The sequence below is a fragment of the Sander vitreus genome, chromosome 23, assembly GCF_031162955.1.
Source record: "Sander vitreus isolate 19-12246 chromosome 23, sanVit1, whole genome shotgun sequence".
Classification (NCBI taxonomy): Eukaryota; Metazoa; Chordata; class Actinopteri; order Perciformes; family Percidae; genus Sander; species Sander vitreus.
Genome location: NC_135877.1, coordinates 16,925,702 through 16,952,037, shown reverse-complemented (window position 1 = coordinate 16,952,037; position 26,336 = coordinate 16,925,702). Strand labels below are relative to the sequence as shown.

General features: G+C 41.7%; 1 protein-coding gene across 2 annotated transcripts in view; it reads right to left on the bottom strand.

The window, feature by feature from the left end:
* LOC144512085 (fatty acyl-CoA reductase 1) overlaps nucleotides 1–26,336 on the bottom strand; it is a 45,168-nt gene that overhangs the window by 9,966 nt on the left and 8,866 nt on the right. For both annotated transcript variants that reach the window (XM_078242649.1, XM_078242648.1), the window contains 2 exons: nucleotides 19,205–19,471; nucleotides 5,403–5,578 (listed from right to left, as the gene is read on the bottom strand). In XM_078242649.1, coding sequence (XP_078098775.1) covers nucleotides 5,403–5,578; nucleotides 19,205–19,393 — 365 coding nt within the window. In that variant the 5' untranslated portion in view covers nucleotides 19,394–19,471. The remainder of the gene's footprint in view (nucleotides 1–5,402; nucleotides 5,579–19,204; nucleotides 19,472–26,336) is intronic.

Genomic DNA, 26,336 nt, shown 5'->3' with positions numbered 1-26,336 from the left:
CAGAGAGAAGAGCGATATACAGTGTCAAGTGTCTGTGTGAGAAGAAAGGGTGTATGAGTGAGTGAGTGTGAGAGAGAGTGAGTGAGTGAGTGAGTGAGTGAGTGAGTGAGAGAGAGAGGTTTGTGTGTGAGATTAAATGTATTTCAGGGAAAAGGCTTTGAGGGTGTGTGCATATTTGCCACACTGCTAATACCTCTGTTTGAGCGTTTGCATGCAAGAACGTTTGTTTGCTGACTAGGGTTTTCCATTCAAATGAGAATATGCAGACTAGTAAGAATCTGCAGAGCATGATTATAAGTCTGAGCAGAATGACAGGACAGGATGTTGAGACACAAAATCAAACAGGAGGGAGAGACAGAACGAGAGTGGGGAGAAACATCTGCTCTCCTCATAAATGTGTTAAGTCTCATCATTATTTTCACTGAACACCGCTTTTAGCTCATACTACCACTCGACCAGCCATGGGCACTTGATTAATTCATCGTTCACACCTTCATACAATTTCTATATATGTCTGTCCTAAAAGAGACAGCCTTTACTGAGGTTTCTTCTTTTTTTCCCCCCTCCTCTTAAGTAAAGAGTGTTAGCGGGAAGATCCGCTGGATAAAACTAAGCATTCCTCATTTCTCCATAAATTGTTTTAATAACTGACAAGACTGCATTACACCATGTGATGAAGTGCGTCTATGCAGCGGGGGCAAAAACTGAAACAAATCAAAGAGGGAGACAGTAACAAGGTGAAAGAAATAGCCAAGTGAGTCAGAACCAAGCTTAAGGAAATTAGGAAATTGTGAATACTCCTCACAAACTCCCACAGCCCAATTTACAGCTAACAAATGTCTTGCTTTACCTGACCAACAGTCCAAAACACTAAAATCTTAAGAAACTACGCCAACAAGTACAACAATGACCAAACTCTAAAAATACACAATAGTTCGAGTTAATGTTCTCTACATGTATATACTGTATACACATTAATTATACAGTTAATCTAGATTCTGTTGACCTGATTGATCAGTCAAAATCAATAAAACCCTTCCACTGACATGTAGCAACTCTTCTCCTGACAATTCGGATTACAAAAATCACACTTATATAGGATTTTCCCTAAGAATTGAGAAAGCCAAATTGTGGTTCTCGTTTTATCCAGGACGTTGCAGCGCTAACCTCCTGTGGGCCACACACACCAACACCTCTCCATCACTTGGTAAACCTTCAGCATTCAGCAGTGGATCTGTGTCAGCTCTGGAGTGGAGGTGCAATAGCATACAGAGACCACTTTTTGCCAGAGGAGACAGTAAGAGACACGGAGGGTCAGTTTAAAAAGACACTGCGAGGCAGAATGCTTCTCTGGCTGTGTGTGGGTTGCGCGACAGGAGATGGAGAGTGCGTGGTGGGCGATGGGTCCACCGGCATGAATCAGATGTAGGCAGGTGATACAAGCAAAGTGGTGAGAGTCATAGGGAGCGTGGTGGTAGTTATTAGAGGACGAGCTCTGTGCGTGGGCATGTCGCCTTCCCACCACCTTCTCAGAGCACATGCAGGGTGTCACGCCCGGAGAAAAAGATTGATGCGCCGCTGTGCCCCTTCCTGCATCGGACTCATCACCCTTTGGTTTTTTGGATGCAACAACTACAGAACTGTATAGATCTGATATAAACTATACGGCACCACCTCACTGCCTCTCATATCCATTCTGTCAACTACCCAGTCACATTTCACCACATACTGGATAGTGTATACACTAATTATTATTATCATACCTGTTGCTATTAGCAACATACATACAGTACCGTCTCATCTCCCTACCGTTTATTTCACATTCTATTTATTCTGTACATTAGTCTTTAAAAAGGTCCCATGGCATGAAAATGTCACTTGAAGTTTTTTTCGCACACGCACCTCTAGCCTGCCTATGGTCCCCCAGTGGCTAGAAATGGTGATAGGTGTAAACCGAGCCCTGGGTATCCTGCTCTGCCTTTGAGGAAATTAAAGCTCAGATGGGCCGATCTGGAATCTCCTCCTTATGACTTCATAAGGGGCAAGGTTACCTCCCCTTTCTCTGCTTTGCCGGCCCAGAGAATTTGGCCCGCCGATGAGAAAGAGTGAGACATCATGGCTTGCAAACAAGCAAAGTGGCAGTTGGTCAAGGCCACACACCCACCCTCCACCTTGCCCCCCCTCTCTCCTCCTCAATAGCATTTAAAGCTACAGACACAGAAATGGCACATCCTAAGGAAAGCTCATTGTGGGACTGGCTCTAGTGGCTGTAATTCTGCACCAAGGCTGAATTTCGGGAAAGAGACTTCAGATAGTATTAGGGGACCACTAAGGTCTATATAAAAGCATCCAAAAAGCAGCATGTCATAGACCTTTAAAGCTTTTTTGCACTTCTGGTTAGATGCCAACACTGCAGTTCATGGTCTCTATACTTTGTGCAATGACAATAAGGTCGAACGAAAAAAAAATTACATCTTGGATCTTATTTTTGTAGTTGTGGCCATGATTTTTTATTTTATTTATTTATTTTCAGGTTTATTTCAGGGACACTAACACAAAAGTAAAATGTGCCAAAATTAGCCTTATTAGGCTAATTTTTAATTAGCTACTTTACATCCGGTGTGCCTGGACTGGTGGTAAGAGGTCACTCTAAAGAGATTAAGCTATAAATAATACATACAGATTTGGCCCTATACAATAAAAGTGGATTATACTAATGCTAAAAGACATTTAAACAAGAACAGTTGGTTAAGATCAACACCCGCGCACACACCCTCGGCTGACTTTATAATATGCCTTTAGTACTCTTGTAAAAATACCTCTTTCCTCTTCAAGGCTTTAAAACTTAATGAAAATAATCTTACAAGATAAAAGTGACCTAGAAGGTTTCTATAAAAGCTGATGGTTCAGTCGTATTTCCGACTCTTGCTGAGTAATATTATTACTACAGAAAGAAATAATGGCCAAAACTACCAAAATAACATCCATGTTTTAATAAACAGGAATGATCCTTTAAGTGTGGACAAAGACCTGCAGAGGACAAAGGACCAGCTGAGACGTCAGCCCTGGACTGAGTCTGAAACCTTTAACAGAGTTGTCTGATTTATGCCCCGGCACTGCTTACAAGGCTGCCAGCCGCTACACACACACAGAGACACACAGACGAGTAATGAGAGAGATGGGAGGGACGAGAGAGAGTGAAAGCTCGATTAAGAGCAGGGAAAAGAAAAAAGGGGGACGGCCACTTGGAGAGAAAGATGGAAGGTGAAGCAACAGGAAGGTAGAGAGGAGAGTCAGAAAGCCACAGACAGGAAGACCGAGAGAGATGTAAAAGCAATATCACTTTTAATAGCTGTGAGAAGTGCAGGGCAGCAGCTGTACCCTGACCGAGTGGCCACTCAAACCTAATGGGTGTCCCGCCTCTAAACACACAGCAGTCAAATGCCACCTCAAAACGTGAGTTATCCACTTTCACACATGCATTGAGACACTAAACAGTGCATAAAAGGCCTTCATCTCCAGAAATGAAAAGACTAATTCCTCAACATGCAATCAATTTAACATACTGTGCATTTGGTCAAATAGAAGATTCATAATTTGCTCCAGATTTTTAAGTACACTTTTTCTCCACATACTAGCGCACAACTGCCATGTACGTTCCATTTCTTATCAGATGAAATTAATCCAAACACCCTGCAGGTGTGGTCTATTGTTAATTTCCTGAAGCTGCGGTCACAGACCCATGCCAACTACTGTTGATGAAAACCAGCTGTGCAACAAGCAGTGAGGGAGTTTTTTTTAATCCTGATGAAAATATTTTCCATCTTAACTTTTAGACGTTACTGATTTTAATGTTTTAACATCCTGTGCTACCTTGTGCCTTTAGTACGTCTAGTTATCTAGGTTCTTTTTTAAACTCATGTAAGCGTCTTTGAGTATCTTTTTACAGGCCTTAACACTGATGTAGTGAGTCCAAATTCCCCCAGCTGAACCTCACCATTTCTCTTGTTGCATCTTTTGAAAATTTGATCTCTCTACATTGAAGTCCAAGTGTTAAACCTTCTCTATACTGCCAGGAGTGTAATACCAGTCGAGAATACAAATGACACACGTGTAATCTTAATGTATTTAAATGCTGCATAAATGCTTGGATATTTACTCAGAGAGACAAAGAAGAAAGTAGAAGAACATGTTTGTATATTGTAGTCTTAAGCTTGTAGGCAGAGTAAACAGATGGCTTTCCAATGTCAGCATGTACTGCCCTCAGACCAGCACTCGCAACCAAAACTCACTGTAAACTGTCCAAGCTGTGCTGTGTTAGCATTAGCTGCCAGAGCTGTCTGACAGCAATCCACCCACAGATGCACGGATGTTTTGCCACTTTTAAATCCTCTGCTGTAGCTTGCTGTTGTGTTGCTACCTAATACCCTAACACAAAGCTGGAGCAGACCACCGGGCTCAGAGGGAAACAAAATGTGCACGGAAATAAATACAGAGTCAATAAAATGTCGACAGCGGATTATTTAGGAGGATAAATGTGCCAAAAGGGTAAGCATTCCTATTAAAGCTCAGTACTAATGTTCGATGATGTTTTGACCGGTCACTTTATTTGAAATTTTATTCAGTGTTAAACATTAATCAAACATAAATCGAAAACGTAAGTTATGTCACCTTTATATAAAATGCACGGTCCCAACCAGGCTCCAATAACAGCGCAGGAGCCTGAGGACGCAGCAGACGATTGATGACACAACGTCTACACTATAACGTTATGTATAACAAGCTGGAAGTCAACAGGCCATATAGAAACCTTCATAATAAACATATCACAGTTCATTTTCACAACCTAAATGCTGACATGTGAAATACTCCGTTAGATACTATTACTGCCATCACACCAATTAGGATCAGAGTATAGTTTCTAAACGGGAGACTAAAGCCCCTACATGTCTCATTAACTTCCTAACTCGAGGTCTTCTGGGTTGATCACACAAGCTTTCTGCGCACAGTGTGGCTCCCTGAAAAAAGAAGGAATCCTGTATTCTTTGAGAGATTGTCAAACTACACTGAAGGGGACTACGTTTTTTACAGTGGTTGATTTCTCATCACCACCATCCCTACTTCCCCTTTGCTTTAAATCAAATAACAGTGAAGCCTGTTCAGTGAGCTGCAGATTCTCTGGAGTGACGTCTCACAACAGAAGTCCCTGCTACATTTGACCAACAATAATGAGATGTGTATGTTTTTTGGTCAATTATTAGCGAGTTAGTAGCTGCAAGTGGCACAGTGTGTAATCAAAATGGTTTTCAAATATTCTTAGAAGAAAGCAGCAGAAATCAGATAAATAAGTGAGTGTGTACAGTTTTGTGTTGATGCATTAAACCCGGGGATGTGATCCTTACTTGAGTGGCTCGTCGAAGCGGATGGTGGCAGCGCAGTGGAAGATGACGTTGATGCAGGCGGAGAGCTTCTCAACATCCTCTGGGCTGATGGCCAGGCCCGGCTGCGTCAGCTCGCTGCTGATGGGGATGATCTTCTGGTGGAAGTCGGGGTTGTCTTCACGCACTCGGTCGAAAAGCTGCCAGACAGAAAACACACAAAAAGAGTTTACTCCCAAACATCAGCAGCGTTACAGCAACTGCATTGAAACGGACCATGAGTAGGATACTGGCGATGATGGACAATGACCGCCACCCACTACATGTTCATCCAACAGAGGAGCATGTTCAGTGGCAGACTTCTGTCACTGTCATGCTCAGACAGTTTAAGGAGGTACTCTGTTCCCAGGGCCATCCAGCTCTTCAATAACACACAAAGGGGGAGGAGAGAAATAGACTTTTCAGCATGAGCCTGTCTCTCTCAGCCCCTACCATTATATCACTTTGTCTGCTGTACAACTGTCTTATAGGCTATATTAGCCCTCCTACACAATCTGGACTGTGGTCATAACAACTACATCTTAACGTATTCCCTGTTATATATTGTTCTTATTCTTATTCAGTCAGTTAATGTTATGTTAATATTTCATAGTCATAGTTAATATTTAATAATACTCTAATGCACTGTTCACTTTTGCACGATCACCATTGCACCATAGCACTGGTAGCACCATAGCACCTTATCATGGTCATTGCATTTCTGTGCATGATTTGTATTCTTATGTATTGTGTGATATATGCGTTTGTTGTATTAAGGTTGTCTAAGCTACTGGATCCTAAAATTTCCTTCGGGATGAATAAAGTAAGTATCTATAATAATAATAATAATAATAATAATAATAAAACAGAACAACAGACTTAAATGCCACTTATAATTATGTCCATTCTGCACAAGAGCTGGAGGGCAGATCAACTATAAAAGCTGACACAAGTGTCGACAGCTTAAAACTAAACTAACATGACAAGGAATGCAAATGATCTCAACTCAGCACAGACAGCAAACGGGTTACTTTGCAAAAAACCACTCAGGCAAATATCACCCACGTGTCCCTGTAAAGTCTTACCACCAGAAGTGTGTGGATAATTTAATGAAAAACAACACGGGTGTCATAAAACAGGTTAGTCCCAGACTAGGACCACAAAACCTCTACACATCCACACTGACCGCTAACTAAAATTCAGAACATACATTGGTCATTTGTCAATATTTTACATTTGATATCTATTGATAGGACAGAGATTCATTGATAAAAAAAAAAAAGTTAGTTGCAGCCCTTACAACTGTAGCAGCAAGGGTGGGGCATATGGATAAAATCACAATACAGTATGTAATAATTACAGCACAATACTGATATATGTATATCATGCTAAAGTATACATTGATAAAATAATTAATGTTGGATTATCCACACAAAAAACACATTATTTTCTCTAACTGATGCAAAAATATCCAAATATAAAATAAAACTGAATATTGCCATAAAGAAGTCCTGCTCATAGATGCCCAGTATATCCAGACAACACAATAGGTTTCCTCTAATTTGCTCCTGGTAAACAAGACGAAAAAGACTTCCAATAGGAGTTTAAGCACCATTTATGTAAGAAGTATGTGTTGCGTGGCCTTACAGCCAAGCCAACAATTGACCTATTACAGTATATAAAAGGCCCTCTGCAGATGTGACAGGAGGTTAAGTTGCACATTAAGAACAGAACAGGTGTTGCCGCTGTGCAGTTTTGTCAGTGCTGTTAGTCAAAGGCGCACTCCCCGATGAATGTCCAAGAAAATAAATGCACTCCCTGTTGTATACATAACACTATCAGTACTGTGCATACCAGACCTATATCCAACAACGTAAGACTGAACATTTGCCCCTCTTGTTTAGTGGAATTTGAGGGGGAAGGCACGATCAACATTAAACCCTGAGTCCAAAAACAACCATCGCTACCCGACACCCTGGTTCACCCTGCGGAGTCCCTGCAGGACTTTACCATGGCGTTGTACTGGGAGACACTACCCAAAAGCAGCAGAGAAAGTCAGTCAGATGTCATATTGCTTGAAGCATTTCTTGGAGTAGTTCCAATCAGAAGTCGCAAAGAGTAGTGTTGCCAACATAGCGGACATTTCTGGCAGTGTGGTAGTTGTGCACAAAGCCATTTTATAGACTGTATAGAGAGCATGAGAAGAAGAATAAGAGGGTGAATGAGAGGGGAAATGATTAGCATCAAAGTGTGTGGGCTCTTTCCGTTATGAAATTGCAGCTCCGTGTGTATGCGTAGGTCAGCAGTCATAGTAAGCAGAGCACTCTTGCTGAAGAGGACAGATGTTGAATTAATAGCTTCAACAGCCGTTTATATGCATGTTCTGCATCCCTATCAATCTATTGCTTTGTAATGCTGTACTCCAAATACCCCTCACACACCATATTAGGCACAAGTCCTGATGTACAGTATGTAATGTCATAACTCAGAACTATTCCCAACTGGGGGAGGGGGATGCATGTGGTATTTTCTGCACTGTAGTGTAGACCTGCTATTACGTAATGCAAAAATAGCCTTTTCCCTCCCTATGCTCGAAGCTAACAGCTGGCAGTAACAGAGACATACATTTTGTAGAGAGGGGCAGTAGAAGAAGAGATTCAATGTGCAGCTTTCTCACAAAAATCTTTTCAAAATGTTATGCGTTTTACTGCACAAACTGTTCCTCTTTACTGCATGATTCACTGAGCTGTTGACGTCATGTAACGACCTCTGTTCAACTTCCCCTAAAAAGGGTGTATAGCTTGGAAACAAAACAAACCGATTTTGGCAGAGATCCCATCACTCACAAGCATTGTGATTTGTATGACGTCAACTCTTCTAATAGCCCTGATGTTTAGGTGCCCTGTCACATACCAGAGACGCACATACAAAAGAGTTCAGTGTGGCAACTCCTACAGAACACAGTCAGTCACACCTTATGTCATATGCTGCTTTTTCCTGAAGATATAAAATGCCGCACGTGACTCATGACGTTTGCAAACGCTATGTAGACAACACTTAAGCAGTTTACCACCAAAGACAGCAGAAAGAACCTACTGTACCGAGAAGAGCTGGTTTGACTGAGGTGGAAGTCTAAACCACAATATGCTGGTAGTTGTCAGAATAATTTAAGTTTAGGTACACAATCTTAGTGAGGATTTAATACCTGCCAAAGAGTATCTGTCAAAATCAAGTCCTATACTTTCTTACAAAAGTGCAAACTTTAGCGTAGGTCTACATTAAAATGAGGAAAGTCTGTCCGATTTGGATGTCACAGCTAAACCGTTCTCCATTAAAAATAGTAACTCCCTCAAAATGCCCAGGTCCTGTAGGTTATCGCAACAATGCTGTGGCTAAAGACAACGTTTGACAATGACAATAACGTTTATATTGCGCTTACATGGTGGATACTAAATTATGAAGTTAAACTAATACATACACAATCCACAGAAAACAGGAGAAAAAGGGAATCATAGGGGCCTCAGGGTTTATTCAGACCTGGTAGTCCACCAGCAAAATGTTCCAGAAATGTAAACACAGCTGCTAGCAAGCTTAATATTATTCATTGTACAGAGCCTAAAATGCTTAACTTTAATCAGAGAGAATCAATCTGAATTAAATTTGCCGATTCAAGACGTCAGCTACATGAGGAATAAGGTAACGTTACAAATAGCAAGAATCTTAAAAATTCCCTTTTGCTTTTAAACGTTTGCCCTTTGGCTGGCAGGTGTACAGGTGCACCTCTAGGCAAGAGGCTTCTCATTTCTTTCCTGGCTGTATGTACGCTCACTTTTATCAGTACTGCTACTGTAGGTCGAGCAAAACCGCTCCTGCTGTTACACACAGAAATACACTAGCCATTTACCATATACAATAGTCACATTTTTTTTCTGCCACTTGGGGGAGGGGGACACTAGAGGGCATCACTGTGTCAGCAGCGCGTTCTTATGGAACCTGTCGGTACACGATCTGTGCTGCCTGCACAATCCATCCTGCGCATGCGCAGATGATAATCCTGTTGTACGAGGATTTACGACACTGCACGATCTGTTCCACAGTAGCGGTCTGCTGTTAGTCTCCATCGGAAAGCTAACGTTAGTTTAGCTCACAGCTAATTCGGCTAACCGACCGCTAAAATTCTCTCTCGCTCTCTCGCTCATTTAAAATACAGTCACTCAATACTTGTCTTTATTGTTATTACAGTAAAGTCTTAATTTAGCTGTGGCCTGCTTTTCCAAGTGTTTAGTGAGTTAACGTTATTTTAGACGGAATCAAGCTGTCAGCTAGCGGTTAGCTGAAGTTAGCTGAATTAGCTGTTAGCTAAACTAGCGTTAGCTTCCCGGTGGAGGCTAACCGCTCTCTTAATACATCCATGAGGCCAACGGCAGACCGCTACAACTATGACAGATCGTGCAGTGTCGTAAAGCCCATGGATGCATTAAGAGAACTCGTAAAACAGGATCATCATCTTGTGCATGCGCAGGACAGATCGTGCAGGCAGCACAGCTCAGTGTACCGACAGAACCCATGCAACTTCTAGGTAAGACCCACCCTTCAATAGCATTCACACACTACTATTGTCCAGGCGTCCACGCTTATGCTAGGTAATGTAACCAGATTTGTTCAGGTCCCATCCCCTGACCAATCTGCTATCATAACCTTAACCACTCGAGGTCAATGCCTAACCCCAACCAATCAAGCTGCTTCGTAGGGCGGGACTTGCCTTGAAGTTACATGGGATCCATAATAACGCATCAGCAGCCTGCTTTGCTGTATGGCGACGGTCCGGCATCCCACACTGGGAAATTTACAGTTTGAATTACTATTTAGCATGACCACATTCTTTCCCTAACTTTAACAAAGTAGTTTTAGTTGCAAGCTTCATCTTGTACGACAGACCTGAGCTACACGTTGCCCACAGATTCCACCTAGTGGTTGTTGGTGCACACAACTCCTGGGTGAATTAAAAAGCGAATTAACTTGCACTTACTGTACAACTAAATCCATCTTTTTAGTGATCACTCACTCCATGACACACTACCCAAATAAAATGGCATGAGCTTCTACCAGATGAGTATACTTGTGAAGCACCTCTAAGCCAAAGTTAAATTATAGAAAGACCCAGAAAGAGACAAAGTGCATCAGGTTCAGAAGGTTGAAGAGGACATTGAATGTGGGCATCAGAGCGCTCTTTGTTATAGGCACAAGCAGAGAATGGCATTGTGGGATTGCTTTGTAAAGGCTCTTTTCTTGTGCCAGCCTTCCATCGCTCCTTTTACCATCACACTCTCTCCGAACCCATGGCCATTAATGAGCAAACTGCCTTGTACAGGAATACAATAGTCCACGTTTCCTCAACACTCTGCAGGGAAAAACATCACCACAGCTATCCCTGCAGCGTAACCACAAGTGTTCAGTAGTTCATCTTGTGGTCAGTCAAAGTCATGGCCTTGAACAAGCACTGATATAGGTCCTCTATAAAGTCAATTCTATGAATGACTTTCCTGTGTTTAAGCTGAAGAGGTGGCTTGTACGTGAGGCCACTATTTGCCCTCTCTCCGTGCTGGACACTGCTTTTTTTTTTTCCTCCTGAGGGCAAGAGTGCTTGAAGCAGCCACTCTGTGGACCTTCACAGACACCCAATACTAATAGCACTTTTCTTTCAGCCATGCAACCGGAGATGCCATTTGAACAGCCTCCCTTCTCGCCAACTGCCCTTTAACTGGGCTCCACTGTTTTCACAGCCCCCTTAACGCAGACCTTTCCCCTGGAGCAAAGGGAAGACAGAGAGAGAAAAAGCAAGGAAAGTCACAAAAGTTATTTTTCTGCATTGTCCAAAAGGTTTATGGTAGCATAATGTCAACTCTGCTTAGTCTTTTGTACAGGGTCCTATAGTGTATTGGAATAGCACAGTTTGAAGCAGAGCTCATGATGGCCATGCACTTTTAGAGGTGTAGCTTAACTCCTTAACAGACTGGAGGTCACAGCAGCACACTCTTGAATCAATCTGCAGTCATTTTGATAGATTAATAAAGTAAAAAACACACCCATCCAAACATTTAATTTACCAATAATTTCTAAAGAATTTCATATTTCGCCTTTCCTTGATTTAATATCATTGTAAACTATCTTTGGATTTTTTAAATGTTGGGTGAGTAAAATAAGACATTTGATGACGTTACTTTGGGCTATATGATATTGTGATTGCCATTTTTCATTGTTTTATAGACCAAATTATTAATCCAGCAAATAATCTGCAGTTTATTCAGTTATGAAAATAATTGTTAGTTGCAGCCCTACTTTGAACGGTGTCTTTAAGCCACCCTTTCAGATGCTGTCATACAAACTATTTTGTTCAAGTATACTCTGGTCTTTAAGCAGCAAAGAAGTTCAGTATCTTGACCAACAAACAAAAACACATCATCAGGCACACAAACAGTTTCTGGCACATTTTGTTCCTTTGTATCATCCGTGCGAGTCTTAAAAAAGGTAGCTGCTGTCTGCGCCACCCGTAAGCCGGGTTCTCCAATCGGAGACAAACAGGCCGGAAAATTTACTGTAGCTAGGGAAGTCTGCCAAAGTGTGTCACACAGAAGCGATTAACGGCTGCACCTTCAGTGGTGACCTCCATTTCCTGACATGCATCGTCTAAATTAGTCGAATAATGGGATGTGAGCAGGATCACTAACAAAAGGGGGGGGAAATCTATATATTTTTTTCTTTAAGTTAACAGCTAACGATAATTAGGCATTAGCACAAAAGTGAGCAGTCATCACGTTTCAGATACTAGCCAGGTTTCCCTTTTTTCATGGGCAGAACTAAGGCTGCATAGTAAAAGAACGAAGTAACAAGTCTAGGGAGAAGACAGAAATGCGAGGAGTCTCAAGGGAAGCTGTGATGAAGGACAAACCTAGCCAACCCCTGGGGCTGTCACCATATTATAGATTTCATCTCTACTCCTTCACCTTGTACTTAATCCATCCCCCTCTCTATTGCAGCATCCCAGAGGAATAAAAACAGATTTAACTAGCTGGCTGACAAAAGTCCCAAAACCTTCAGTCTGAGATGGAAACTCCGCCTGCCGAACTGTTTGACAAACACCGATTTCATAGTACATAGCTTTAAAATGTTGCTTATGCATTGGGATGCTCCTGGATGCCAAGAAAACTAATTAAAGTCGGGGAAAAAGGTAAACTAAAGCACCCAATTTGCCCGAGGGACCAAGCGTTCTGGTTTATCTTGAGTTTAGCACTGTCTAGAGTTATAGTTTACAAGTGGTTCACTTGGATACAATGCCGTCTATCTATTCAACTCTTTTAACCCTGAATCTCCCAGTTTAAGAGCTTTAGGAGAGATCAGCAGCTCATCACAGCAAACGAACAGCAAATGAAAAGAGTTTTCTTTAGGTCTGTCTCTGGGCTGGTCTGTCTCTGGGCTATCTGTACACAACTCAATTGAAAAGATCAATATGAGCAGAGTAATAAGGTTTCTAGGCTTGGCGTTCTGTATGCTGGCGGCATCACATTCCAGTCTATCGGACAGTGACCTCACGCCGAGACAAGGAGACCCATTACTCTTCAAGAACACACGGACAGAAATAAGACTGAGTTCATGATGGGTGCTGCAGGCTTTTGTGTCCTCTAAACACAAGGAATTAAGCTGGAATTATAGGTGATTCTTGAGTATGATGCCGAGACATCCAGTGCTGGTAAAATATTCTTAAAACTGTCCCTTGTAAAATATAAATAAATATATATTATATATTATATATATATATATATATATATATATATATATCTGAATTATCCTTCTAAAGATGGGTCATCAGATCACATCTTAGTGCCATGGATATCTGTGGAGCTATATGGATGTGGAATAAGAGAAAACTGGTTGGCAGACTCCATATGCTGTGGAGGCCCTGGGCTGTATTCATGTCTCCTCCCCCTAATGACTTCACCTACGACGTTTAATGTGCTAATTTGTTTCATAAACTTGAGTTAATTTGCGGCCTAATTATACGCAAACGCATTGGTTCCCATCGGAGGAGTTGCAGGGTTATTGGTTCCATCTCAGTCTGCTTGCCTGCCAACACAACACAGATGAGCAGCAAAGCCTCGCAATGTGCCAGTTTGGCAGCCGTTGCAGCTCTCCAGTCGCTGTCTCTTAACAGGACTCAGCACAGCAAAACAGAGTCACCTCGCTTGCTCAGTTACCTAAAAGTTGCCGTTTTAACAGAGCTTCTTTTAAACACTCCGCCAAACAATATTTAACTGTAGGGTTAAGATTATAAAGCCTGAATGATGGTACGTCAGTGAAGCACGTTAAGAATGGTCTGCTGCTCTTGCTTCAGGATGGAGAGGTAGATGCTTCAGGCATGCATGCATGCATAGACAGCTGGTATTAACAATCAGGCAGCTCCACAAGTGGAAACGCACACACGCCCAACCGCCGGCAGGAATCAATAAATCTTGAATATTTATACTGCTGGCTCCTGGATGCAAACAAGAGGAAATCAATACAACAATGTGGTCATGTTGGATCAGAGTGTGATGATGGGCTGAAAGCACAAAGCAGGGGGCTGCACCTCAACACAGAATCACAGTCTGGTGCAAACATCCTCTGTTAAGCCACTTAGAGGGCTGTCAAGGATTTACTTCTAAACACTTGTTTAGCAGCAGCAACTGTAGAGAACGTAGGAAATCATAAGTGCAAGTGTTCCAATTTTGCCTGTCGCATGAAAAATAGGCGTCGGTTCTATTTCTAGTGGCTCGAGCCGCGTCCGAGACGTGCATGTCACGCAGGGTAACATGAGGTTAACATAAGGTAACATGACTAATTTTTAAAAAGATTAAAAATCAGGTGGAGATGACCCCTGTTAAAGCAACAGACAAAATCTGCTCTAACGATATCATTTTAGCAACTGCTCCACTCCAATCACGGTCCATTAGACGATTGAACAAATATGGTGAGTAAACACTGGCAGTACATTTGTAATACAAAGTAAAACAGGTAAACTTGGTTGAATCTGTCCAAGAGTTGGATGCAGAGGTGGCGCTAAACCTTTTGGGGCCCCCGAGTTTCAAGTAGCAAAATCTGGGCTGAAGTTGCTGTAAATAACTACCCATAGTTTTTCTATTAATCAATTAGTCTGTAAAATGTCAGAAGAGAAAAGTACACACCAGTTTCCCAGAGCCCAAGGTGACGTCTTAATCTCAACTCAAAAAGGTTCACCTAGTAGTTTTGTTGAGCTTTTTAACAGAATATGAATATATATATATATATATATATATATATATATATATATTTTTTTTAATCATATTTCAAAATAAGTTAAATCAGCAAATCCTCTTATTTAAAATGATGGAATCTGCAGATTGTTGGGGCAATCATTGCATGATTAATGGATTCTTGTGCAGGCTCTTCTGCCACTTCAATGACCACCATCATTGCCATTGAGATCGTTCACCACCATTGGCAGAGTAAGACACTTATTTTTCTGAACGGTTGAAACATTATCAGTGGAAAATCTATAAAGTTTTAGTTAATTTTGTTTTTACTTCCGCAAAGCAGAAAGTAAGTAAATAACCCTACTATTTTTACTGTGAAAATGTGCAGCCCTGTTTACTATAAAGACATTGTGTTACAGGGTTTTGTGTTGGAAAAGTAAAAAAAAACAATAAATCAATCATGAATAACAGATAAAATAATAATAGATTAATCTTCAGTTAATGGTGTCAGCACTACACAGTTTGGGAGAAGGCTGTACCTTTCCTATAACCCTAATGCAGTCAGCACACAAACACTATTCACTGTCATTTAGTATCCCCATCGGTGTTCCAGCTGCTGCATTGATCAATGAATAACCCCCTAAAGCAAAGCTCAATAGTCATTCGACAGTAATTCAGAGTAAACCACCGCCTATCCAGGATCCTGCCCTCTAGGCAAATTCCACAAGAGCCTTCCTTCGCAAAGCATTCCACCTCCCACCTCTCCACCCGTTATTTGAGTGCATCTCTTGCAGTTAGTTACTTGTAGTTCTGGAGCTGCAGTATGAAGATGCCGCACAGACTGTTACTGGGTTCAAAAGCCTGCTAGTGGGTGGGAAAAGCATGCCACAGAGCAGGAGAGGCGCCCTGTGTACCCAGAGGCCTACTTGTATGAAGTGCCTAACATGCCTTTCAGTGCCTGGCACCGCAGCCATGCCTGCAGGCGTCTAAACATTTCCACTGAATCAAAGTAGCCTCCACACAGACGGACCTCAAATGTAAGTCATTGCAGTGGAGATGCACACAGACAAGGATATTGCTATCGTTTTGTCCCTTGCCTGCTCGGGGCAGCTCCCCTGATGCATCCTTTGAACAAAACCACCATGGGACAGATCTGATGGTTGTTACCTAGCAACAGGTGGTAAGAAAGATAGTTGCCTGGCGTGAAGCATGAGAGGAGAGGCTACTCAGAAAACCACAACTTTTCTCCTGCTAAAGCTCACGTGTCGGCTTTGTTGCGGATAGGTTAGTATTTTGACATGTTAGCAAATGCAGGTTAAAAAGGAACAGTTGGATTATCAATGCTTCTTTTCTTCCTGCAGCTTTAAAAAAAATATTCACGTTTAAAAAAAAAAAAAAAAAAAAACCCCTTTTACACACTCTTCCCCATTTCTGATGTGCAGAAATTACAGGGTGTTAACTGGCACTTAAGCAGCACTGTTGTGTCAGAGTGAACTAAAGCTAATGAATCCCAGATGGCCGAAGCATCGCGCTCACCTTGACGGAAGGACTGGGGAAACCAAAAAAAAGGAAAATAAAACTCAAGTTCTCGGCTGAATTAAGGGACAAATTCTGAAACCACTGCGCCGCTGCTGTCACAGCAGTGAGTAGAGTGAAGAATGCAGTACTGTCGTTCAATGGGAGTGGTAAAAATAGATGCTATTAAAAGAAGGAGAAAAAGGGGAATACAGCGAAAGTGTGATTTTCTTAAGTGTACTGACAGTTTGAGGCCAACCCAAAACCAAACAGAGCAGCTGCTTCTGAGCACATCAGTGTCGATGCTTCAGTCCTTGTTACGTCCAAAATAGTGGGAAGATTTTGTTGAGTCATGCTTTGCTGCTTGGCCTGATACAGCTGATGCCACATATTTGGATCATTCCCCCCACTTTACCTTTTGCTGGTTTTATCTCCTCCACCTCCTTCTCTCTGTCCTTAAACCTTTTCCGCCATCATTAACCACCCTCCTCATTATCACCAGGTACCTTCAATAAAAGATAGCTTTCGGTTCAATTAACCTTTTAGTACTCTTGATCAGACTCCTTATTTTGCTCTGCGACTCTGTGTCTCTGTCTCCTGGGGTCATTAAAGGGATACTTCACCGATTTAGCATTAAACTTTGTATCAGCAGAAACACGGTAGTATTTTTGAATGACCGTGCTTCCCTCCCTCATGTCCCCCTGAGACGAGAGATCTCTGTATTGTGGGTCTGGAAAAATGCCTCCGATGACGCAAAACGACGATTTTTGCGTCATCTGAGGCATTTTTGCCCAGAAGCAAAAGGACTACAGCCAGTACTAGGAGCTACTTCCGCATAGCCCATAGGGCTTTGGACTGTCAGTTTTTTCTGGAGAATGCCGTGGAAAAAACGAGTGTCAGCCATCTTGAATTCTCGCTTAGCTTCTCAGCAGCAACTGTTAGATGGATAGATTTATTCATCCCGAAGGAAATTTTAGAACAACAATTATGTGCATTCAAACTACTGCACATGTGTACCACCGGGATACATTGGTACAGATCGGAGAATATGCAGGACGCTTTATTACAGATGGAATACTCGACACACTACGTGAGCTTCGCCCGCCGGCTATCGAGACCAGCGGTGTTGCTCGATGCATCTGACCGGTAAAGGGACATCATCAGCCGGGATGTTGAACGAATGCGTTGGTCGGTGGAAAGCTAATGTTAGCCGGCCACCTGTACCATCAATCCTGCTTGCAAGTGTCCGCTCATTAGACAACAAACTGGACTACATCCAACTTCAACGAAACTCCCAACGCGAGTTCAGAGACTGCTGTGTTTTTTGTTGTTGTGGAAATATTGCTGTACCGGACTATTCAGCCTGCTGCTCGGTCGCCGAGTAAGACTAGTCGAGGTGTGCTGTGTTAACACGGACTGCCTGTTGCAGAAATGGGGTGCTTGTATCCAACGAACTGCTAACTGCTGGTGGAATTTGTGACTGTTAGATGCCGACCAGTCTACAGTCCACGCAAATTTACGGCTGTGCCGGTGTTTATACCACAGCCCACCAAGCGCTAATGCTAGTAGCTATGTGTTAGCTGAACTTTACGGAGCATATAATGTGTGTGCACTAAATGTAGCCCGTTTCGTATGTCGTTTTTATATAAGGTCGTTTTTATACATTTTAAATGTGTAACACCACTTGAGCCACGGTGAAACGTTGTGTCGTGTATATGGTTGAAATGACAATAAAAGCACTTGTTGAGTTGATCGTCTCACTGTCTGTCTGTAAAGGGTAGGCGTGGCTTGGGAGTAGACGCTAAAGCAGTGAAGCAAGTGCATTCTGGGATTTGGTGTCTTTCATCCACATGAGCCAAAAACACATTTTCTGTCTTTTCTCGGCCTAGAAGCCACTAATTTCTTAAAAAAATAAAAACATTACTACATAAGTGACCCAATTTAAAAGATATATTCATCTTTCCAATGGTGAAATATCCCTTTAAGGTCACTTTACCATGGCAACAGCAGCTGCTGTATTTTATAGTCAAATTCAGTTTGCTCTGTAAGCACACTTACAACTGCAATGCCATTTGAACAGCCCTGGTTTTGAATGATGATTTGAATCAACAGCGCACTAGTCTAATGCACTAGTCTAATGGTTTAACAGGAGCACTTTCTCAACTGCTGGCTCTCTTGTTGCTGCGTTTCCATATTAACTGACTGCTGCGTTTCAAATTATTATAAAACCAGCACTAGCAATGCCTGTGTTTAAGCTATTACGATCTGTTATTTTCCACATGATCAAACTAAAGTTGGTCGAATGTACCCAAGTGGAATCTGATTCAAGCAGGATTCAAGAACAAGGGTGAACAAATAAGGCAGTGACATGTCTTTACACTCCCATTACTGTTCCCCCATTTTCACTACAGTTGGTTGGCAGGTGCGTAATAGAGTTGGAGAGTAGCTGGTTTTGGATGCATTTAATTCCCATTTCAATTTTACCAATATCCTCAACACACTCTCCCGAATAATATTCTATAAGTTTATGTTATGGGCACAAGTTTTTATCATTTCCACCTTGTTTCTGAGATATCATGTTCTTTCCCCCTGCCCCATCAGTCTTTGGTCGATGGCTGTAAATACAATACCCGTGAGCTTTGGCCACTGTTGAGGCCAGTCAGAGGACCGAATCACAACTGTAGCAATTTCAAAAACGTGGGAACAAAACAACGCCATAGTTGCATAATTCAACCAACATAGACCTTGAATCCATTTAAGATGCAGATTTTGTTATCAGTTTTGTAAAAAGCTTAATCTTTGGCTTCTACTTGTCAATAGCAGCACACATGACAGAAAGTTAAGATTGGATAATCTCTACCGAAATGCACCTTGGTATATTCTTCTCTAATTGTATCGTTATGTACTCAACCTTGAGAGTATCTGGATTGTTTGTATGACAAGGTGTTGTCCTGTTGGGTAACAGTGAAAGCTTAAATATATTGAGTCAAAACATTCAGCTCTTACCCTGCACACCATCATGTCACTGACCCTCTGCTGCATGGACTGCCCAGCTTTGGGTCTGACCAGGAGGTAGAGGGCTTTGACCTCAGGGCAGGACCTCAGCAGCTTCTCCACCAGCACTTTGCCCATGAAGCCCGTGGCTCCGGTGATCAGCACGTTCTTGCCAGCGTAGTATTCTGGTATGGACGCCATGCTGCCACCAGTCAGTCTGGTCTGTCTGTCTGTCGTCTGCTCGCCTAGCCTGTTGAAGTCCCGGTCTTCAGACAGCTTCTGCACAGAAAAGAGGAGGGTGTGAATGTGAGGTTAGGCAGCCACATATTTTACATACTGTATCAGGAAGTACTTGTGAAGCTTGTGTGTGAATGCACGGTGAGGTTCAAGTGATGAAAGTGAAGCAGTTCAGTGCAATGCCAAATCCACCGTGAATCACACTAATGTGGCAAGGTCGTAAAAAGATGTTTTGCATGAATGTAATGTTGCCTTTAATGGCTTCAGTTTGATATATTTTGGAAGGAAAAAAAAACATTCAAACAAATAAAAAAAACGTAGACGTAACGTTCGGTGGTGTCATCTCTGTTCTGACCTTCAAACTGCCAGAAGAAACATGCAACGTGTATGCAAATTAGATGAATATTAATACAGAGGGCCAATGTTCAGGGGCAATTTGACATCAGCTTGTGTGTGTGTGTGTGTGTGTGTACGCAAGTGGGTCCACAGGCAAAGGCTGTGCTCAAGTGACATTTATAGGCTGCATGGATACAACTGTGAAAAATGGCAAAATGCAGAAGGGTGCAAAATGCACACGTCTCTTCCTCATTTCCCGTCATCTCCGTCGTCTGGCAAAAGTATTTTTTGGGGTATTCTGATGCCTTTATCACAAAGTTCAAGATGACGCCGTTCAAACTGCTCATTTTGTCTGACCCACACTACAAAACACAAAAGATGAAGGGCATTTTTTTACTGACAAATGAATGATTAGTCGAGAAAATTATTAATGGGTATGGGAATAATTGTTAGTTCCAGCTCAAATTCTAATAAAAAAAATAAATAATTATTTCACACGTTTGTCTGACATTGACGGTGAGTTTGGTCTAATGTAATGCACGGTAGTGAAAATGTTCATTGAATTAAAAAAAAATTAATTTCCGTATTTTAGATGATACATTTATCATGATGTATATTAATACAGAAAACTGTATTTTAACATATCACCTCCCTTGTCAATTTCAAGCCACCAAAGGCAAAGATGAACATACACACAAAATCACTCACCCTCACTGGACACTGTGACATTACAGCTCTCTCTGACCTGTACAATCAGATGACCCAAACCTCAGCAGCTCAGGATGTACAATGGCAATCAAACTATGACAATGTTCTGCGGGAATATCTTCCCGCAACGTTACAACAAGAACACTGTAAACTTGTTTTGGAATGTCATCTCCAGCCATCACTGCACTCCACAAGGTCTTACTGTAGTTGTGTGTGTGAGGGGAAAACGCAGCTTGTTGTGTTATCCTTACATGAGATTTACTTGGCGACAGATCCAAACCAAGATTAGCTGGAAGCCTTACTGGTTAGTCACAACATTTACACAACAATCTGCAGCCATTGAAATGCAGTTTAAATCAAGAATGACTCAAACAATGACTCACACACCTGCTTCAGCCTGCTAAGACAAACATTTACCCAAGATAAAGTGACCCAGACTTGACTCTCATTCGTTCATGACTTTTTCGCGCGTTTGTGCCTTCCTCACTATATGACAACTTAATTGGATCAATTGCTGCTCTAATGGACTTACTGTGCGTATTTGGGCCAATTCAATACAATAAATCAGGAGCTGCCGTTTGCAGCTTTAGCAGTGGCAGGTGGCCAGGTCCTACAGGCTCCTGTAGATAGAGGCTGATGAGGCTTCTGGTCCTTAGCGTTGGCACCAACTCTGCTCCCAGTGTTCATGAACTGTTCACTTAACATCTGGATGCAACAGTTGGCTCTGAACGAGCAGATTTCATTTTCCTGTCAACTTGGAGACGACAGCGCTTCCCGATTGGTCAAAATGTGTGGACTGTGGTTTAAACTGTCAATTCACCTAAATTACAAAAGTTCACGGTTTCAACTTACTGAGTAGTATTATGTGCTCAGGTTCTGAGATAATGTTTCGTCAGAAAGAAATATGCCCTATGCCAAACTAGAGCTGCAACTATTATTTTCTTTATCATTTAATCTGCTGAATAATCCTTTATTTAGGAAATAGTCAAAAATGTCTAGTCTCTTACGGTCCAATGTGACCTTTTTAAATGTTTTGTCCACCTACAAAATATTCACTTTACATTGATTTAAGACAAGCAGCAAATCTTTACATTTGAGAAGCGAGAACCATCCATGTTTGGTATTTTAACTTGAACAACAATAAAATCCATTACAAAAAAAGTTGCCAAAAACAGAAATTCTCTTCAGCTCAATTCATATCTGCAGCTCTCGTAACAACTGTCAAGTGCATGTTCTATGGATTATCAAGAGTAATAAGCAGCACATACATCTGTTACAATTTGGCTTTATAGATAGAAGAAAAAGGACCTTACTGTGGATTTTATTGCAGCTTTGTTTTATTTGATGGCTATAGTGTGCTGCCAAACATTTACTGCCAAACCCCCACAGAGACAACACCACAGCAGGCATTTATAGCCACTTGAGGAAATGAGTGGGTGCATGGGAAGTTTATCACGGCGGGATTATGGCTACGGAAAAGCCCTGTGTAGATGTAAACAGCATCTACAGGAGGACTGAAAAACACTTTGCTGGTTTATTATAGTCGCCATAGTGCCCTCAAGTCAGACTGTGTTTCAGACAAAGGCGGGAATATTCACATCAAACCTAATCCCGTTTCTGTGGTGGGAATATTACAAGAATAAAGGTTACGATTTAAGATGACCGTGAACTTCTGAAAGCAACTTTTGGTTTGTGGTAAAAAATGTTTTTACAGAAGCAGCAATGCGTATATGCAACTATATGGCTCTATATACAAGGATATGTATGTTTTATTTGACAGTTAGTGCGCTGTCGAACATGAACAGTCTGTCCTTATCCTCCTTTTAGACAACTGACATCAGCTGCGTTTTCTCTGTGAAGTTTGCTACAGCTATGTGTGTCTCTGATCAAAGCAGGTGTTGGCTAAAAGCTCACAACCACACTGCCAATGTTGCTGTTCATTTGGGTGTAACCATGACAATGATACATCATAGGCCTCTCAAAGCCTGGATGACAGCTTCCCGTCTCTGGTTGGCATCATCCTTTTCCTAAACCAATCACAGGAGCAGGACACGTCCAGTCCTGTCTAACATTTGCCAACCAGCTAGTTTAAAAAATAAAAAAAAAAGACAAAGGGCTGATGGAATGCCTAGTTGTACAATTCTGCATTTGGCAACAATAGCACAACATTTAGCCAACATTGATGCTTGATCAGCACTTTTTGCAACTCAGTGGAGCTTGTGAGTCGCCCCCCCCCAGTCTGCTTTTTTCATCCTCTCTTCTAGGCAGCAGATTCCCAGCCTGTCTGCCCAAAGACAGAAATCAAATCCTGAGCCAAAATGTAGCCCAGATAACCACTCTAACAATCTTGTTTTTACTTGCTTTCCTTCCATTCTGCCATCTGTGCTTACAATACAGAAAAACTATGGCTAATTCATTCTTCCAACTGGTTTGCAGTGGAAAAGAGACGTCACGGAAACTAAGGCCTGGCTTTCAAGCTGAACGCAAAGTCCATTGAGCTTTGCATTTACACCAATTCTGACAGATTAAAATAATCTGGATCTATAATTTACAGACAAAAAAGGTATTATCTGCAGATTTACTACTTCGGTCAAGGTCCTCTGCTGAGGCCCCTGACATTCCAGCTTTGTGCTTCACAGAGATTCCCTGTGGACACAAGGACAGGAGCAGGGAGGCTGAAAGTCACATCGGATTAACGCCTGACAATGGAAATGTTCCTGCAGCTGGAAAAGTGTTGGAATGGATGACACACAGTGCGTCTCACTATCTTTGTGGGGACCCGTCATTGACATAATGCATTCCCTAGCCCCTTACCATCACAACTAAATGCCTAACCTTAACCCTTACCATAACCTACACATTTTCTGTCTCATACAGAAATCCCAATGTGTTTAATAGGGCTGGGTATTTAATAATTCTTGTCCTCGTCAATCTTACGCATAGTGAAGGACAAGCAGAATAAAGCTCAGCCGATAACCTTGTTGTGTTATCACTGATGAATAAAACAGCATTCTTTTTACAGTCTGTATAACTTGAAAGGAAAAGTGAAAGTACAGGGCTGCAAGGTCGAGCACTAAAACCTCACAGGACCAGTTTTTTAGATTATGATGCCATCTTGGCAAAGTACCACATCGGCATCATGTCCAAAGTCACTCGAGGTCATTTCAAAAATAAAGTTTGGAGATACTCGAGGCATAAAAATACAGCTCAGCTGCTGCACTCTGGCCTCATTTCATGTTTCCTTTTCTTCTGACTGAGGGTTTTTGTCTCAAAGCCTCGCACCCCGGGGAGGTCCCTGCTGTTTGGCGGAGGCAGGTTGTTTTAAGCCACAGCGCTGCTGCCTCCAGCCTTTCCTCAAACAACCCCCTGTATTAGTGGTTCAGCTGAGTGCTGCTGGAGACAGGCAAAAATGTAGCTCTACAGCTGCACACTGGCCGAGACAATTATAAATGGACAAAAGCGACAGAGGCGGAGGGGAGGAGGTAGTGTGGGAAAAATGGAAAGCAAAATGCAGCCAATAATTAAGGCATTAGTCAACTTGAATGCCATTGCCAAGCAGCATAAAGGAAAAGTCAGGCCCTTTCACTAAACTACAGTGCCAACATTGTAGAAAACCCTGAAAAGCTGAGTTAAGTGTACGTCGTTTCTACATCACTGGGCCAACATGGAGATCTCGAAGTCCAAGCCAGGAGACAAGGGTTTAAGGGGCCAAACAAATCTAATTTAATCCAAGGTCCAAGACTCCCAGAATGGAAACCACCACTAACAGACTGTTAGTAACAGTGCACCGTTACAGGAGGAGTAGCGTGAGCAGCACCAGCTTCAGTGCTCCATCTGCATCTTCACAGGATGCATTCAGGCACAGTATTGAGTTATAGGTCACCCCCGTATTGGCATGATGATTAACCACAGCTCCTTCGGTTGCGATAAGGGGCTGTGGATGAGATGATAGAGGAAATGAGCAAGCCTGGGGTTGGATAATGACCTGATAATGAGATTAGATTGATAAAATGTAAACACACACAAAAAAAAAAAAAAAGTCAAGCTGTCAGTTTTAGCACAAAACAGTTTATTACAAAAAGGCAGATTTACCACAGTTATCACTGTAAACAATTATGTCGCTAAATAGAGACCAGTCACATACTACACTCCATGATAATGTATCACTGTGAAACATCTTTCCCAGCATTCTCCAGCATAACACCCCCGCTACAGTTTGAGGTTGTGACACTGGCCTTTACACAAACCCACCTAATTGCAGAACACTTAAGGACTCCTATCCCAGATTGCATTACTGCACACAAACCAGCAGGTCTTCTCCTCCACTTCAATTTTTTTTTCCAAAGCAGCTAAAGGCTAATCTCATTAGAAATAATTGCATTAGCTGTGGGCTTTAAGGATTTAAGCAGTGTCTCTTTAAATTTAATCTTTTTATTTTTTAAAACCATGAGCCCGTTTCGAATCTACACATAAGGTTGTTGCCCTTTATCAGATATCTGGCCACTGAAGATTCAGTGTAAGAGCTTAGGTTTCGCTGTGTTCGCATACTCGTGCATCAGTGCATTGTCTAAATGATGTCTGATGGCAGAGAGATTCTGATAATTACACCAGCTGTCTGTGAGCGACAGAGCCTCAGTGCTGTGGTGTCAGTTCACACCTGGCTCAGACCCAGACTGGCAATCGTACTCCCGAGTGCTGCGGCTAGGCCAAGAGGTCATAAACCTGCACTGTGGTCATCCAGGTATGAATCGCATGGACTGCTTTCTTTTCTTCTTCCAAACAGAAGTGCAGAACAAAAATTTGAGGGCTAGATGAGGTCAGCTAACATCAGAGACGGGCAGTAATGCTCAACCCCCTGAATTTTTGTTAAAAATCCAGAGAGAGAGTGGGAGGTTTCTCTGAAGCCTGCATTTGGGAACAGCTTTTTATTTACTTACATTACAACCATAATCATCATCAGCACGTAGACACAAACCTTCAGGAATAACGAATGAAGCCATAAAGTTTCACACTTTTTACACCGCTTAGAGGTTATAAATAACCAAACCCACAAACCTCTTATAAGTAACAAAACCACACTGTCTCCTCTTATTGGCAGAATGTTGGGCTATAGAAGCAGCCTCTAACGGTCTATTCTGCGTGTGATTTCATCCTACAGAAATACAAGATTCTGAGATTTGGGAAGCAACTGTCCTGCCACTTTTCAAAATATATTCTGCATTAACAGCAAAGTTCTATATTATAACACTGATAAACCAAACAAAAAAAAATCTGATAAACTTGGTCTATACTGTAAATGGAATTAAACCAATTTACAAACAAAAGCTGCCTTTATTCAGCATTTACTCAGATGAATAACAGTCAACTAGAGCTCAAACAATTAGTCGATTGACAGAATTAGATTGATTAATTCTTTGAAAAATGTAATTGCCAAAAATGTCCCGTTACGACTGCTCACATATGAATATTTACCGTTTTTCTCAGTCCTCTGACAGTAAATTGAATATATTGGGTTTTGGACTGTTTGGACAGAACAAGCATATTTGAAGAGGTTTTCTTGAATTTTGGGAAGGTTTGATTGGAATTTTTCCGTAATTGACATTTTAGAGACCATAAAAGAAATTAAGAAAATCGGGAGATTAAATCGAAAAAAATTGCAGTAGTCAACAACATATGAGCTTCATTTTCTTAAATGCCTTAAATGTTAATTACTCTGCACAGATTCCCTTAAAGCTCAGTGTCGGGGCATTTACAGGAAACTTATCACAACATCAACGGTCACATACAAATGAAATATTGATCGGACAACTTAAACCAGAGGAAGTGGTAACATGAAGACTATTCTCATCAGAAGATTGTTTTG